Below are 17,338 nucleotides of genomic sequence, written 5' to 3'. Positions count from 1 at the left end.
AAGTGTACACTTAGTGAGTGCACTTTCAAAAGTGTACACTGAAAAGTGCACTGTAAAAAGTGTACACTTTGTAGTGAACAATTTAGTGAGTGCACTTTTTCGTGCACATTTTTGAAAGTGCACTTTTTAGTGCACACTTTTGAAAGTGCACTTTTTAGTGCACACTTTTGAGAGTGCACTTTTTAGTGTACTCAGTGTATTTGGGTTGTAGTTCATGTTATGGACTTATTTACATTAGTCTCACTTTATTCCTTTGCTTTCGTTATACCAACTTACTTTCATGTGTTTAATTAACATAAAAGTTATAAATCTTTAACTTAAAGGAACTTTTTTACTTTGACTTTACTTGAAGCAGTTAAGTTCTACGCCGTGTTTGTATCTTACGTCTAATATCATGACGCGAGCTTCAGCCGGGACAGATCCTGCACCAACCAGGGTGCCGTGGTGGCACATGTGTAGAGCACAACAAACACAAGGAGGCCTTAGTCCTCGACGCAGCCATCGTAGGTCAGATTCCATGATGATGACCTTAGCTGCTTTTCTTCCCCCTCTTTCATTACCTGCTTTCCTGTCTAACTACCCTCAAATAAAGGCTGTCTTAGCACCAAAAAATGTTAAAAGAGTGATCCTTTTTTAGTTTATTTCTTTATTTGATGTAAACTAAATGATTTGAGTAAGACTGGCTTAAATTTGTCATTTTAAACACACTTAATAAATTCAGATTAAAAAGTCTTAATATACTGAGTTGGATAAACTTAGCAAATTGAGTTGGTTAAGCCTAATAAATGAAGTTGAATAAAAATAATTTAACTTTTTTGTTACCAATTGAAGCATTTCAGTTAAGTTCAGTTAAGGTGAACATCCAGTGGTTCTGCTCAGGCATTGACGAAGCAGCCATTAAAGCAGCCATTGATGCTTTTGACAGTGTGGGCAGGTGCTGAGAAGATAAAATCAGCATCTCCATATAACTTATCAGCAGAAGGAAACTTGAAGTGCTCCATTCTCCACTTCGTTGTAAACAAATGTGTTACCTCCTTGATTGCTTGGAGATCTAGTTCTCAAAGTGCTCAACAAAATCCACACTTGTGTTTACTACAAATGATACTGACTGAAAGCTTTGTTTTTCAGACTTTGTGAGCACAGATGTTTCTTGTTGCAACCTACCTCGCTACTTTTGCAGGTTGTACTGCATGCTGGGATGAGTTGCAACAATAAGACAGAAAAAGCAAAAATAGACGCTAATTCACAAGTGTATTTGAGGAAAAGGAACGACCGAGAACAATGTCTGACACTCTTTAAGACGGACCATAACCCAAACACTGCTTCTGTTGAGTTTTTTGTGTGTGTGTGTGTGTGTGCGTGTGTGTGTGTGCGTGTGGGTGCGCTTGTGTGCGTGTGTGTGTGTGTGAGAGAGAGAGTACATGAAGAAACATCACATCGAAAAACAAACATATTGGTCTGGAAAAAACCAGCATCAATGACAAAAGTTTTTATTGTCTGTGCCGTTTATAATTTCTCCAGTTATGGATATTAACACCATTGATGTGGATCGGTTCTCTCTAAAACCATACTCACAGTCTGTTAATATGTTGTATTTATAGATGAAGGCATCAAGTGTTTGGGTTACTCAAGGATTTGGAGACTTGGCAAAGTGATGCTGCTGCCTGTAATTAGTGATTAGACAAATTATTTTAGCTGTCACTGTGTAAGTGCCAAACAAATGTTGCCTTTGATCAAAAAATTTACTTTTTTCCTCATTAACACACCAGCTTTAAACCCTGCGTCTACAATGGTGGTCCCGGGAGAAGAGCAACTAAATACTAAAAGACTCACAAAACGTCTGTCTGTTGTCTAAATGTGGAACTGATGTCTTTACAACTCTCCTTGTATTAGAATCATCTCCACCACCTATTCAATAACGCTTTTTTTCTTCCACTTAATTTTCCATTAAGATGCTTGCATGCTTTAGCAATTACCAGTTGTAGCCTCCCCAATGACTGTCTGCTAGACAGCCGTCAAGTCAGCAGACTGTCCCATTACTGTGTAACATGGTTATATCATTACATGTCTGTATTAAAAATACTATTTATTTATTAGTGTATTATTGCAGCTTTCTGAGGATCTGAGTTTTTGTTTGCTGGACCCCCATCAGTCAAAATTACCAGGAGTGTATCTTTTAAATACACCAATCTGTGTGTCATTTTTAATGCAATTATGGGAATATGTACTTTTTTCTGTGGTATTCTAATTGACCAAATTGCGCCTATATTTGGTCGTGTTTACAACTGTAGTGTTCTTATAAGTGTCCTTTGTTCGCTCAGTGTTTTCTTGCAGTCTCCTCATAGTCCCCTTTACTAGCAACTAGTAAGCTAAAAACTTTTGAAGTTTTTATTAATTCCAAATGTCCTGTTTTGCAAAGGCTGTGAGTTTCTCTGTTCCTGCTGCTGTTATTGCCCACGTCAGATTGATGGTATTTTAGAAAAGACATTAGGGAAAAAAAAACACATACAGCATGTTTGCAATTTACTTTCAGCACCACAATCAATACAACCTAAGTGGGTATAACCTAAGTTCTCCTCTCCTGTTCTCTCCTTCCCTGTCCTCTCCTTCTCCACTCCTTTTGCAATTTTTCTTTGTCCGGCTTCCTTCCTTTTTCTTGTCTTGTTCACCATTGCGATCTCCTCTCCTCTGCTGTCCTCTCCTATCCTCTCTCCAGTGTCTGTATGGCTGCTACGTCCACTCCTCCATCATCCCCACCTTCCATCGTAGATGCTATTGGCTGCTGCAGGTAAGCTCTCCTCCCTTTTCCCACTACGCCTCTCTCGCATACAGCACCAGTCAGACGTCTACATATACTAATTTTGACCATGCATACTACTTTAATTTTGGGCTTTAATGATACCTTTGAACTATTCTGTTCTCAGGGTGGTGTGTTTATATAATACATATTTTCAGAGGATAACTAAACTCAAGAATTGATGATCAAAACACTATCGTTTGGACAAATTTCCCTCCCCAAGTTGTATCTTCACACACACTTTTATTTATTTATTTATTTTATTTTAGCCAACAACAAACTTCTGGCTTAATTTTAGCTCGATATTGTAATTGACCACTATTCCTGGTAGAACTGGTAGAGCTCATTTTAGTTTTTCTGATTTCCAGGCATGAATTCTGAATTTAAGTAGAGACCATAAATTTTAAATATTGTTGAGCTCAGGGCTTTCCAGAAACTGACTCATCTGATCCACACAGCTGTAGTGTGTGTTTGGTGTTATTTTCCTCTTGGTGCAACCAGAGCCGGTTTTTGATACAGGCAACATGGGCAGTTGCCCAGGGCGATATTAGAAGTTGCTAGCCCAGGGTGTTATTTATGCACAAGCCACTTCTGAACTACCCTTTGTTCCCAGTAGATCAAAAGAAACTGATTGTGGTGTTCAAGAACAATGGTGGCGTAGTTCACAATTGTGAATTATGCTTAACAGGCACAAAATACACAGCAAATATATTATACTGCAGAATTTTTGCCCTGTGTGAATTAGAGAAAATCCACAATAAATTCCAACTTTTGCACAATATACTACTTTGTAAAACATTGCACTAATTTGTTGTAATCAAACCACCCTGGAAAAAAGTTGGTGGAAAAAAAAAAAAGAATCATTGAAAGCCCAAAATCAACATGAGGTCGCATGTAAACTTCTGACCGGCGCTGTATTAACGCCGGCAAAATTCTGACTGCATTCATAAGGCGTCGATACACACGGCGAACATTATTTTTAAAACTGTTTTAGGTTTTATTTTACAAAGTAGAACACAAGCTTTCACTGTTAGATCATCAAACAGGTGAAAACTGAGCTAAACCATAAAGCGGCGATAAAAGTCCTCCCCTTCCAAATTAATGAGGCAGACTCAGGCTGCTGAAAATAATACTCCAGGACTGGGCTGATAGTAAAAATTTATGTTGTTTGGCTTACTGGTGTCCTACCTACGAATATAGACCACTATGGAATACACTGCTCATATAGGTCTCGAGAAAATGTCACACTGGGTGCAGGGCGGTAAAAATAATTTTTACAGGAGCTGACTGTAACTTCCTGAGAACAGTGTGTTATCTAACCCCGACTCTCAGCACTCGCATCAGGGACTCAGGCGCTGCTCTCTGTGCGGTCCTTTCTAAGAAAATGTCCTGGAGCTACAAACTACACACACACACACACACACACACACACAACATGGCTTCTGCTTCAAAAGCACACACACACACACACACACACACACACCTTGACAGGTGTCTATTGTGTATAAAAGCATGTTGCTTTTCATAAAGATGTTGGACTCACTCTGCTGCTCATGTGAGCGGCAACAGAGAGCAGCTGTTGTGTGCATATGCGCTCTCTTTCTCTCTCACACACACACAAACACACACACAGGTCTTTCACTCTGCTAATTCAAGAAACAGACACCTCATCATCTTCACATGACATATTGCATAATGACTCCCGGACACGTCTGGCTATATTTAAACTCCCCCAATTTTCATTTCTCACAGCTAATTTCAAATGAAAATATCGAATACCATTGCATATTTAAAATATGGACACAGCTATGTAGTTGTGATCTTTTTTTTTTTTTTTTGCACAATTTTTCCACATAAAATCTACATGGAAATATCAGCTATCTCAGTAAATTGAAATATTACACCCCGATCCGCTATATGTTCTTTTTCAGCATGCTCCACTAGTTGGAATCTCGCCATCTTGAAAATGGGAAGGGAAATTTGACTTGCTTTATCTGTAATGTGCCATTTTCTGCTCTTTGCACAGATATCAAAACACATCAGCGAACATGATTATAAATCAGTCCATGAACAGTGTTGCACCGCAGAGCGCTGAGCAGCAGCGGCCCAGTGTGCTACCCCTCTTTTGGAGAGAAAAGTGTTCCACCTCAGCAGGTCCACCCCCTAACCTGAGTCTGTCTACTGAATCTTTCATCGTGAAAAAAAAAAAAGTCTCCGTCTCTCAAGCTCTCTCTTTCTCTCTCTCTCTTTCTCGCACACACACACATTAACACACGCGTGCACACGAGCGAACTTGTTGAATCATTCATAGGATAGAAATTCCATAGGTCTGTCGGTGACCTGCAGTATAGTGAGAGCTGCTCTCCCTGTTTCTCCTGTTCAGTCTTTCCATATATATCCTGTATCGTGCTCACACACACACACACAAACACACGTGTAGACACTGCAGCGTTAGAGAGAGAGAGAGAGAGAGAGAGAGAGAGTGATGAGTGGGCTCAAGCTGTTAAATCTTTTATGGGCAGGTGAGAGAATCTTATCTGACACGCTACGTCTGACCTCCTCCCTGTCCTCTACTTTCTCTTTCACTTTTCCTCCCAGTTTACCTCCTCCCCCTGCCCTTCTTTCCCATTTGTGAATAGCTTGTTTTTCTTCTTCTTCTTCTCCTCCTTCTTCTTCTTTCATTCCTGCCCTCTGTGCGCTTTTAAAAACCCATCACTGAATTAATATATGGATGTCATTTTACAATAAACACAGCACAGTGTGCATGTCGATGTTTGTGTGCTGCAGAACCCGGACATCGTGCTGGTGCACTACCTGAACGTGCCGGCAGTGGATGACAGCGGGAAGCCGTGCGGTCCGGTCCTCTGCTCCATCAACACGGACAGGAAAGAGTGGGCCAAGTGGAGCAAAGAGGAGCTCATTGGACAGCTCAAACCTATGTGTGAGTTTCCTTAACTTGAGCACAAACCCTCTTAAAGAGTCACCAGAGGGCAGGTTGTGCAGCTGTTCGTCTGTCCCAGACTGACATCACTAATTTAGCTTTTATTTAAAACGTTGTCATGACGTCTAATACTAGCACATACGACGCTTTCATACAGGACCTTGGAAATTATTCACACCCCTTGAGGGCTTGATGTCACATGATGAGCGCAGACTTCGATGGATTTTACTGGTGTTTTTGTGTGACCCACCAACACAAATTAGCGCGCAACTGTGAAGTAGAGGGAAAAGGAGATATGGTTTTGAAATTTCTCACAAATGAAAGTTTAAAATCACTGATGTGTTTTAGCATTCAGCAGCTCCGAGTCACTATTTTCCAGAACATCCTTCTACTGCAATAACAACTGCAAATCTTTTGGTGAACATCTCTGGAGACCAAAGGTTTTCCACATTCTTCTTTGCTAAATGGTTTAAGCTTGTTCTGACAGCATGGAGGGTGTCTATGAACATTGGTTTTCAAGTCTTACCACCAGTTCCCAGTTAATTAACCATTTATAATTACCCCCCACCCCCCTTCACAATTGAACTAGTGAAGGCTTTCCCAAACTTAATGTTTAGAGACACTTACGGGTCTCGGGTGGGGGAGGATTTGTTCTATGTGTTTCTGTGTGGATTCATGTTTCTTTTTTTTTAGATTTTTGGAAAATGACAACCTGTTTTGGAAAAATACGTTCCCATGTGGATGCGGCATAAGTCCTCCAGCATTTTCAAAATGTTGTGGGAAAAGTCTGGGAACAGCCTTTCGCTGCTGCAACATGATTTGCCAGGAGACAAAGCAAATCAAGGATGAGCAAGTTTAGTGTGGAAGAGGTTTTACTGGATTCCTGACCTCAGCCCGAAGGAACACGTTTGGATGAATGAAAGCAGACACTACAAGCCACTCCTTCTCAACCAACATCAGTGTCTGACCTCAGAAATGTGCTCCAGGAAATCTTTTTTTTTTTTTTAATCTTATGGAAAGTTTGGAGGAGTTGAGGTTGTTATAGTTGTAGCAAAGAGATGGCGAACATCACACAGTGAAATGTATATTTTAAAAATGGGCTTCCACTCTCTCACACTGGCTGACAAGTGTCTTTGGTTCAAAAAGTAGTTGCAAATTCAAATGAGTCAATCTAGTGGAGCAGTAAATAATATATTAGATTACATTCTTTATCATTCCAAGTAGGAAATGTATTTGTCGCAGTAGTATTAACTGTTGCAAAGTTTAAAACATCATGATTTAGAACATCATGATGTTTTAAACTTTGGAACAGTTAATACTACTGCGACAAATACATTTCCTATACAATTAGTATGCTAATTGGTGCTGATTTAAATGAATTACATAAGAACAGCAAAAGACAATGTGAGTAGCACAGAAAATGAATAAATTATTTACAGGACGTCGTGCCGGAGATTGTAAAATATGCATAATTTAACCTTCTTTTACAAATGGTTTGTGATAATCATTTATGTATGTGTTTGTATATGTGAAACAGCCATATAGTAGCCATGTATTCACTGGTAAACATTTGTCATCTGAATGATAAAACATTTAAATGTGGTGATTAAATACCCTGAAGTGAATGACTCATTGAAGCAGATGGCCTTTGCTTGCAGCATGCAATAAACATTTCAACCATCTTAGCAAAAAAAAAAAAAAAGTTACTTTCTTGTGTCTATTATGAACTTATTTGTTCTAAACTCAAGTCTAATTTTAATATCGAGGTCAATGAAAAGTCACTTGCTTAGGAAAGTCATATACGACACACAGTTATACTACAAACTATGCTGCTGCATGCGTGGTCTTTATGATTTTTGTTCCTTACATATTAATATATTATATTTGTAGTTGTTGGTAATTAAAATGAACACGGTTAAAATGAGTAAAATCTGAGGATTTGATTATTTTGATAAAGTCTTACTAAATAAATGTATTGTTTGCATGCAAAAATATGTGATACATTCATTCATTCATACTTAGTTGTTTGATTTTGTTTCATCCTTATCTGCACAAACTGAGCGTTATCAATTAAAAGCAATTTACTAATTGTCAGTTTTACAGTGAGGTTTGACATCTTTTCAGTACCAAGATTTGTAAATGGTATTTTTATTTGACGCTAGGCAGTTTTGTCTATAATTAAATCATCCAGCTGCTTATAAAAGTACAGATGGTGCCACTAGTTGATTTCATTAATCAATTAGCCGACTGCCAGTAAATTATTGGCCACTATATAGCTGATCACTTGATTAATTTTTCATTTAAAAAAAAATAATTCACACCTCTACCTTCACATGTTGCTGCTTTGAGTTTCTTATACTTTTGTCAGTTTAATTTAGTATTGCGAAGCTTGTAAAATTGAGCTATTGGAAAAACCATATTGGGATTCAGTATTCAAAGTCTCAAAAAAAAAATCCCTGCAGTGATTTGTTTCAGTTAGATTAATCCGTGGTTAATGACAGACTTCCAAAACACTTGTAATTTAGCTAGGTTTTACCAGACGCACTAAGTCGCTGGTTGCTGCGGCTGTCAGAGTCATGCTGCCACCTAGAGGCAGACACAAACTGCAACCATGAAACGGGGAAATTTATAACAAACCGGCAAGCATGCCTAAAATATCCAGCATTTCATATTCATGAAACAGAGTGAAGGACTAGATAATTTCAGTACTCACACTGACACACCCATACCCACACGCCATTATGTAAGTCCAATCTATTTTGTTGACGTGGTCTGGAAAGGTAGTTTGAGACGAGCCCGAAGCCGTGTGATGCAAGTGCTACTTCATGTGCTAATTGTTCGCAGAGCCTTCTGCTTTCTTGTGTCCCTTGGCACATGATCCCGTCTGTGCCTGTGTCCTGTGGTTGTTGGTGATGAGGGGGAGGTGTTACCTCTGAAATTAAAACTGCAAAACGCTGGGAATGAAAATGAGAACATGTGGTTTTGCATATTAGATGTTTAATTTCCCGGACAAGAGCAACAAATGCATAGAATGTATCTTAACACCTTGTTGGTGACAGTTATATCAGAGTACTTGTGTAATCGTTGCGGTATGGGTTCTGAACAGTAGAGGGCGCTGTTACATCCTCTCTAATTGCAATCTGGCAAAAAGATTCATATCTTTTGACTTTTTTTACGTTTTTGTCTTGTTTCACTGTCTTTTATTTTGTATATCATAATTGTGATGCAGAGGGGAAATTATACTGTTTTTTTTTTGTTTTTTTTACAAATACAAATCTGAAAGTGTGGATCCTCCTTTTACTAGCGGAACAGGTTCTACAAAGGTGTTTTTTTTTTTTCAATCCTCTTTGCAAAAAGGCACAGCCTCATTCAGATTGGATAAAGAGCTTATACTTTGTCACAGATTCATATTCAGATCTAGAGTATGATCTTGTTCTACTGGAAGGAGAACCACTGCCTCAGTAGCAGGGTTTTTGAGCCCATATTGGCTTTTTTACTGCCAATCCCAAACAATCTTCCCTTCAACTCCGATCAACTACCCTGTGTTAAAGAGAAATATTGTCACTTAGCCTTTTTTGGCCAGAACTTTAGGGCCATGTCAGGTCCTCATAGTTTGTGGCAAACTGGAAACAATGTCTTTCTTCATGCCACTCTGTCAAAAATACCCGTGTTGGGGATTGCACAGTTACTAGTTATTCTGCTGATGGGTCGTTGCAGTTCCTTCACGGTCTCTCTACTTCTTTTCTGATCAAAGCTTTCCTTGGCTGGTATGTCAGTTAAGGTGTTTTATACTCTAACTCTACTACAGTTGCTAGTTTTCATGATGCCGTTTGTTCACCATGTTCTCTAACAAAACCTCTGTGGCCTTCAAGGAAAAGCTGTGTTTATGATTAAATTACACAAAGGGGGACTTTATTTTGTGACTCTTGGATCTACTCGGTTCCACTGGATTTTATTCAGGGGTTTTAGAATGATGGGTGATAGATTCGAGTGGATTCCAAAGTTTTCAGGTTTTTATTTGTAAAAGAATTATGCGCTTCTTAGCTGTAGTCTTTGACATCCTGATACTTCCACTGAAATGCAATAAAGTGTATGGTTTATGATGCAAAATGTATAATAATTTTGCAAGGTGGAATAGAAAATTGCGCACTTTCCTGAATCCTGTTCTCTTTTCTGTCTCTTCTGTCAGGTGCTGGAAGCAGCCTGCATCAGAAGTGTTCCAGTGTGAAGCAGCGTATTATCTCATCCAAACAGGAGTCCGGAGCAGGAGGAGGGACAGCAGTAGGAACCAGTGTAGCAGCAGGCCAGAGAGCTGAGGAAGCAGATGGCACGGAGGTCCAGAACAGTGATGTATCGGAGGGCCAGACTGAGCCCAATCCTGGCGGGGGGCGGAGTCGGGCAGGTGGAAGCGAGAGGAGGAATGGCAGGATAACCAAACCTTCCCTTCTCCCACAGAGCAGCATGGAGGTGTCTTCTTCCACCTCGACCAACCAGGTGGAGGTACCTGACACCACCCAGAGCTCCCCTCTGTCTATTGCCAGCGACATGGCTGACAGCCCAGCTCTCGCCATCGGCACCGGCTTGTCACAAAGCACCGCTGTGTTCATGTCTGAGGTCACCACTCTAACTGGCGATTCGGTATACTCGGCCGGCCACACCCACCTGTTGGCTTCGACCCACGAGAGTACCACCACGGGCATCCTGTTGGCTGTCGCCCCTGACAACCAGAGGTTTGCATCGTTCAGTGGAGGAGTGGGCTTAGGGGAAGGAGGAGAGTTGGTTCTGTCCAGTTCTTTAGACTCTGGAGTTGGAGTCAGCCTTCCTGAGACCACCATGACCTTTGACCCCGACTGCTTCCTCAACAATCCCAAGCAGGGCCAGACGTACGGGGGAGGCGGAGGGAAGACAGAGGGATGCAATGGTGACGATGGGGGACTCCACTGCTCCACTAACGGCTTCGTTTACAACCCGGCCCTCGTCAACAACATCAAGACGGAGGCCACGCCGCTGGAGCAGCCGCTGGCGACCCAGAACAGCTACGTGGGCGAAGGAACCGGCCTTAGCCCCAGCACCACCCTGGAGCAGATGGACTTCAGTGCTGTCATGTCATCGGCCTGTGTCTCAAGTCTGAACCAGCCGTCACACCACCCCTCCCCGGGCCTCTTCCTCCAGGCCTCCCCCCAGACAACCCAGCCCTCTCAGCTGCAGGTCAACGGCACCAAGGCAACCCAGGAATCCAGCGAAACGCGGGCCTACATCGGCCTCCCCCCGATGGTCACTGAATCTCCTGTCACCAACGGAGAACCGCATACACACCTCCACCAAGTGAGCACAGACCAGCTGTGTGCGAGGAATGGGCAAGCGGCAGCGGTCGGGTCGTTTCCCCTGACAACGCAAGACGTTGAGCAACCAGACAGCAGGAGCCACCAGGAGGTCGCAGCCTTGGAGAAACCGACGGAAAACGGAGAAGATTTGCTCCTCAAGGCCGGGGATCCCCACGAGGCCTATGCGAGTGTTGACGCCAAGCATTTTCTCCAGCCCACAGATGACACCGGAGGGGGGGACGAGGGCGGAGGGGGCGGAGGAGGAACGGAAAACGAAATTATATGTAATGGCGTGAGCATTTCAGGTGCCAGTAGCTCAGTGGTGGCCAGTCCTCAGTCGATAGGTGTAGGTGCTAACATCGAAGGTGCTCTCTACAGCTCTCCGCTTCCTCAGCAAGGTGCAGGGGTACCGGCAGCGACAGCCGGGGCCGGGGCGGCTATCAGTCTGGAAGGTTTCGAGGCGTCATTTGGAAGCCAGTTCTCCGATCTCATCAACGACTTCATCTCCGTGGAGGGGTCCGGGGGAGGGGTGGCGGCAGCCGTCTCTGGGGTCCTGATGCCCCAGGAGGGCGCGGCAGGAGAGGAACACAGCACCGCGGCCGGTCACCTGCAGGCGTCCGAGGTGGAGCAGGGGGCACTGGGACTGCTCCAGGAGACCGGCAGGCTGTTCGGCGTGACGGACTACTCCCCAGAGTGGTCTTACCCAGAGGTTAGTAAACCCAACATGTAATCATTATTTACTCATCACTGCTCCCCACGGGAAAATTAGTCCATGCTCCACATGATTGATGGTAGCTTGTACTGACGTTAACTGTTGCAATCACGCTTAGCCCACTTTGCACTGACAGCTTGGCTACAGTATGTGGTCATTAAGGAGGCCGAATATTTCAGACTCAGCTGATTGGGTTTTAATGAAATTTCAATTTTTCCCCAGATTCCCCTGGGTGGCCTCATTAATTTGAGCGTGTACCACTTCTAATAACTCAGACAGCAGTTCTGTCATTGAATTATGATGAAAGTTGAGGAAACTCTTCATCTTCGAACCACCGTGTTTTAAAAACAGTCTCATAGCGGAAATAATTATGAGCAATTATTAAATAAAACCCACATTTAACTGCAGATTTAGTCTGGGATTATTAAAAAAAAAAAAAAAAGGAATTCAGAACATAAAAAACATCCAAAATGCACAGTACTTTGCAAACATATTCAGACCCTTTGAACTCCCCATTTTGTTCCAATCATGAGCTTATATGTATATTATTAGCAATTTATGTGATAGATCAGCATAACTTAGGGCACAGTTTTGCTGTGGAAAGAAAATTATTTGTGGTTTTTAACATTTTGCTTACAAAAGCTTTGTGTGCCGCACCCTGTTGTCTGCTACTTATAAATTACTGGTGTTTAAACTGTAGCCTGAGGGCCATTTGTGGCCCTTGGAACAATTTTGTATGATTTTTTTTTTTTCATAAATGGGAAATGTTAGGTTCAACACAATATTTTCTCTATTAAAAAACATGTTTTGTTTTGTTGCTGTTGTTGTTTTGCTCTCATTTTAACATAATAGCAAGTAAAACCACAAGCACTGAACATTTTACTTTAAAAACAGACTTGGGTACAACCATTCTTTAATGTTAGTTAAATAGGTTTTCGAACATTTTGTAGATCAACAAAACATAAAACATTCGACCCAAATAGTCAGGTAACTGTACAACTTCCTTTTAATAAAACAAGCATGCAAGACAATTTTCCAAAACCAGAATAATCTGCACTATTATTTATTTGATCGACATGCAGATAAATAGAAAAATAATTCACTATAAAATGATTTACCATTTTATCTTGGGGGGGAAAAAAAGACCCCTGAGTACTTTCAACGTAATTATTTTTACACACCACTGCAAACCTACCAAGACAGGGTGTTCACCTCTACCGCTCTAACCCTTACAGGTTTTGTTTGAGGTTAATTATGATCCAACTCTTAAATGTAAATGATTGGTCATTAAATTATCCCATTTCAGGCTTACCTTGCTATTTGCTGATGTATTTGCAGACTGAAAACAAGTTTTCTGTTTTGATGCTGTTGTTGTGGTAACACATCCTTTTCTCATTATTAGAGCTTTTTGTGCCTCCTAGTTTCATTGTAAAGATTTTGAGCTCCTGTCAGAAAATGGTTGTTTTTTGGGGGGGTTTTTTTGCTCCACAGGGGGGAGTAAAGGTGTTGATCACTGGTCCCTGGTTGGAGTCCAGCAGTGAATACAGCTGCCTCTTTGACCACATCAGTGTCCCAGCTGCCCTCATCCAGCCCGGGGTCCTGCGCTGCTACTGCCCAGGTAACACACCAGAATAAATTAACGTCAGAAGAAAATGTATCAAACACCAAATATTCCACATATTCTTGTGTTTACAGAATGCTTTTCAGAGCAAAAAGACATACAAAAATAAAAAAAAATAGGCTAAAAGTGATGAGGTAGACGAATAAGATGGTAAGGAAGATACAGGAAGGAGTTGGCTCTGTGTTTGCTGGATAAATAAAGGTCAGTTTAGATTATTCTTTCAGCAAGACATAGGAAAATATAGTAAATAATCCCCTCTACCTCGCTGTGTGGTTTGTATAATCCACATTAGGGCAACATTAGGTTTGAATTAATCATTTTGCGTTTAGCTATATTGTGTGGAGTTTATTCAGTGTTAACCAAAAATAACTCTCCTGATATCTGTCTTTTTTTTTTCCAGCTCATGACACAGGACTGGTGATGCTGCAGGTGGCCATGGGTGGCGAGGTCATCTCTTCTTCTGTGGTGTTTGAATATAAGGCGCGCGACCTACCAGCACTGCCATCTTCTCAGCACGACTGGCTGTCCCTGGATGGTGAGAGAAAATATTTGTTTACTGAAAAGATAAACCTGTCTGTTCACATTCAAGAGGAAAGAGCCTTTCAGTCACACACACCTCGACTTTTGCCTGAATGTGTCAGGCACATTTTTGAATTGAGAAAAGTTGCATGCGATTGTACAAATTATTTCTCAACACAGTGATTAAATGGATAAAAGAAAAACATATGAAAGTATAGCTTGAGCATGAGTTAAGTGCTTCACTATAAACTGAAAGATAATAACAGCAGTTCGGTCTTTTAAGAGCTTGAGGCACCCTGACTGTGTAGCAGTCGGGTGTTTCTGCTTTTGATGTTGCAGTTTGCCCGATGGCAGCATTTCAGGGAAAGGGCATGAGAAGTCTCTCAGAGCCTTGTTCCTGCAGCAGCTCTGAAGCAGATTTTGGACAGAGGCTAGGGGCCCTTACTGTCCACTGCAGGGCCGTCTTATCTACCATATTGCAGCTGGAGCACCATGCTGAGACGCCGTACGTCAGCCCCTCTCCCAACCACAGCTTTGTGGACGCTCTGGGAATGCTTGAAGGGACTGATGTTTGTTTCCATTTCTTCAGAAAAAAAAAAAGATTCCGTTTCTGCTGGCCCTGTTTCACAATCCCTTTGTCCTTTACATAGATAAGGTCATGAAAAATCTAGACTCTGAGGAGATAAATGCTACCCCCTCAATGCAGTGTGGCCGCTGGTTCTGTGTGTGCCCCAGTTGTGATATCTGGAAGTCATTTGCATAGATTCAGAAAAGGTTTTAACTGTGCTGAATGAAAAACAGAAGTACTTTTGGTCCTAATTTGACACAAGAAAAAGAATCATACTGAACATGTAATTACATATAAATCAAATAAAGTTGCCTCGTTTGAACAATTATTAAATGTAGACGTTGATGATTTCTGTAGAGTTTCTGAGGCATGGTCAGTGCTGACCTATGAGAGGTTCTGTGTTTTACTCACATTATGCTGCAGCCTTTTTCTCTGCCTGAAAAACCTTAGACTATAAGCTTAGACTTGTTTTCTATTGCGGTTGAAGTTAGCATTATGAAACTGGACGGAGGGCTGTCTGAGAGTGGACGTATGGAAGAAGATGTGGGTACATGTATTAATGTTTCCTTTCATGTCACTCGGTAAAGAAAATTAAAACAAAACATGTTTTTAACTGCTTTGGCTGTGTTTTATTATATTTCCTATATACTGTACATGCATGCAATACTTAAATATGACATTTCCAGAGAACATAAGAAGCAGCAGTGACTCAGATGGGGGAAGCCCAGGAAGTAGGTGTGCTTTAGAAATGCTATAACCAGGGCCGTCACTAGCTACTTGGGTGCCCGGAGCACCCAAATGCTTTGTGTTGCAGACTGACCCACTCCTGAAATGAACAATAATTCAGCATTTGTCAGTGTTTTTCTCTTTAACTATGAGAAATGTAATATGTTTGTTGTTTTTGTGTTGTTTTCACATGTACTTTTTTGATGCAAACCCCTAAAAACAACTAAAAGATCTGATTTCACAGGCGCGAATTGACCTATATGATCAATATGATTAAGACAAGTATTGATTTTCTGGATCATTAGAAGAAGCTTATTTTATTTTATCTTAATTTATAATTATTTATTTATTTGCTTCACTAGATGTTTCACACCTTCTTAACTTTCTTATATTTTGCTACATTACAACTAAAAACTTGTGCTTTATTATGATTTTGTGTGATAGAGCAACACATTGCAGAATACAAGTCTGAATTTTCATGTGGAAGGTAATAGATGATTTCAGACATGGTCTTTAATTATATAAGACTGAGAAGTGTTGTGCACTTTGTATTCCACCCAGTCTCAAGTCTTTTCCAGCTACTAAGATACTTTTTCATGTTCTGTTTTTTCTTGTTGACCAAAAAGTTGAATTTTGACCTAATCTGACCAGAGCAACTTTTTTCACATATTTGCCTTAATAGGTTTTGACAAACTCCAAACAGGATATCATACAGCTTTTTTTTTTTCAAAGCCACCTGCACCGTTGACCTTTGGAGCTCCTCCAGAAATATGCCTCCTGGCTGCTTCTTTGAGTTGTGCTGCCCTTGCCCAACCTGTCAGTTTAGGTGGAAGACCTTGTTTTGGTGGGTTCACACATGTGCCATAATCTTTTCATTTTTGGATGATGGATTATCTGTTCTCTCAGTGAGGCTTGGGAAAATGAAAACATATTCCCACTAAGGCTTTCCATAACTCTATGCCTGACCTTTATCAGGCTTGAAACTATAGTGAGGCTGTTTGGGACCCAAGAGGAAAAAATCTCTGTTTTCACTGAACAGCTGGTTTTATACAGAGATTAAATTACACACTGGTGGACTCTGAGTAATTAGGTAACCTCTAAAGGCAATTGGTTGTGGGTTTTATTTAATTCATTTGCTGCTTTGCTCCTTATTTTCAGTGTTGTTATTAATGACTTGTGCTAAAAATATTTTGAGAAGCATTATGTCATTATATGTCTGGTCTTGAAGCTGCTCCTATTGTTGCATTCTCTCTGCATGCAAATTGATCATAAATTGGCAAACTGATTTGAATTGGTTGGTTGATTGATTGATCCAATCGATAGATCGAAGATGGGACAATACAGTGGTTTGGTTTGGTGCGAGCATTCACCAGAGTCACTCTTTTTACATTCACCTCCGGTTGTTGTGAGTTTTATGGCATTCAACGCGGATTAAAACGAAGCTAAAGGACAATGACACGTTCTTTCACTAATCTTTTGGTGGCACGTATTGCAGATGTCTTCACGGCTCCAGGGTCAGCCTCTGTGTGTAAATATATCTCCCAATGCAGTTGCAGCCTGGAAACACATGGGTCCCATCGGCGATCCATGTCCTGACTCCGCTTTCGCCCCCGTCTCTGCGTTGCGCAATGCGGCAATGCGGCTTTTTAGTCACAGCATGCTGACTGTTGGCTGTAATAAAGGACAAGGACATGACGGCACACACGGCGCTCCGTTTGACAGTAACAACTGCGGGCAGAGCTTGTAAATGGGAGCCGATAAATGTACATGTGCTGCGTCTTTGTCCGTGAGTGAGGACATCGAGACGCGACCTGTCTTGTTTCTGCACATATTCTCTGTTTTGGCTTCACACATGAGGGCAAATACTCACTCCAGGAGTGGGGGGGTTGGGATAAAACTGCGATCTGCTATTAAGCACGTGTCTGGACACGGCGCAGCCAGCGCGCTAATGCCCAGGTCTGTGCAGTCTGTTGTGTCGATGACGAGCGATCCTCCCGCAGCTCGAACAGTGGCGGGCGGATTTGAAGCGCTGCTCCCCCTCACACACACAACGTGGAGAGACGATTCTCTGTCTCTCTTTCCCTCCCTCCTTACTTCCTTCCGTCCGTCCCTCCCTGCATTCCGCTTTTT

The 17,338-nt window shown here is 41.5% G+C and overlaps 1 protein-coding gene across 1 annotated transcript in view; it reads left to right on the top strand.

Moving 5' to 3' along the window:
- Positions 1-17,338, top strand: part of LOC103139507 (calmodulin-binding transcription activator 1-like) — a 73,141-nt gene that overhangs the window by 42,321 nt on the left and 13,482 nt on the right. Inside the window, exons 5-9 of the mRNA XM_016672515.1 lie at positions 2,717-2,788; positions 5,585-5,738; positions 9,928-11,771; positions 13,266-13,392; positions 13,796-13,930. Of these exons, the coding sequence (XP_016528001.1) occupies positions 2,717-2,788; positions 5,585-5,738; positions 9,928-11,771; positions 13,266-13,392; positions 13,796-13,930 (2,332 nt within the window). The remainder of the gene's footprint in view (positions 1-2,716; positions 2,789-5,584; positions 5,739-9,927; positions 11,772-13,265; positions 13,393-13,795; positions 13,931-17,338) is intronic.

This window comes from Poecilia formosa, unplaced genomic scaffold (genome assembly GCF_000485575.1).
Source record: "Poecilia formosa unplaced genomic scaffold, Poecilia_formosa-5.1.2 Scaffold62, whole genome shotgun sequence".
NCBI classification, from domain to species: domain Eukaryota; kingdom Metazoa; phylum Chordata; class Actinopteri; order Cyprinodontiformes; family Poeciliidae; genus Poecilia; species Poecilia formosa.
The sequence above is the reverse complement of the archived record's forward strand: the minus strand, read 5'-3'. Positions and strand labels throughout refer to the sequence as shown.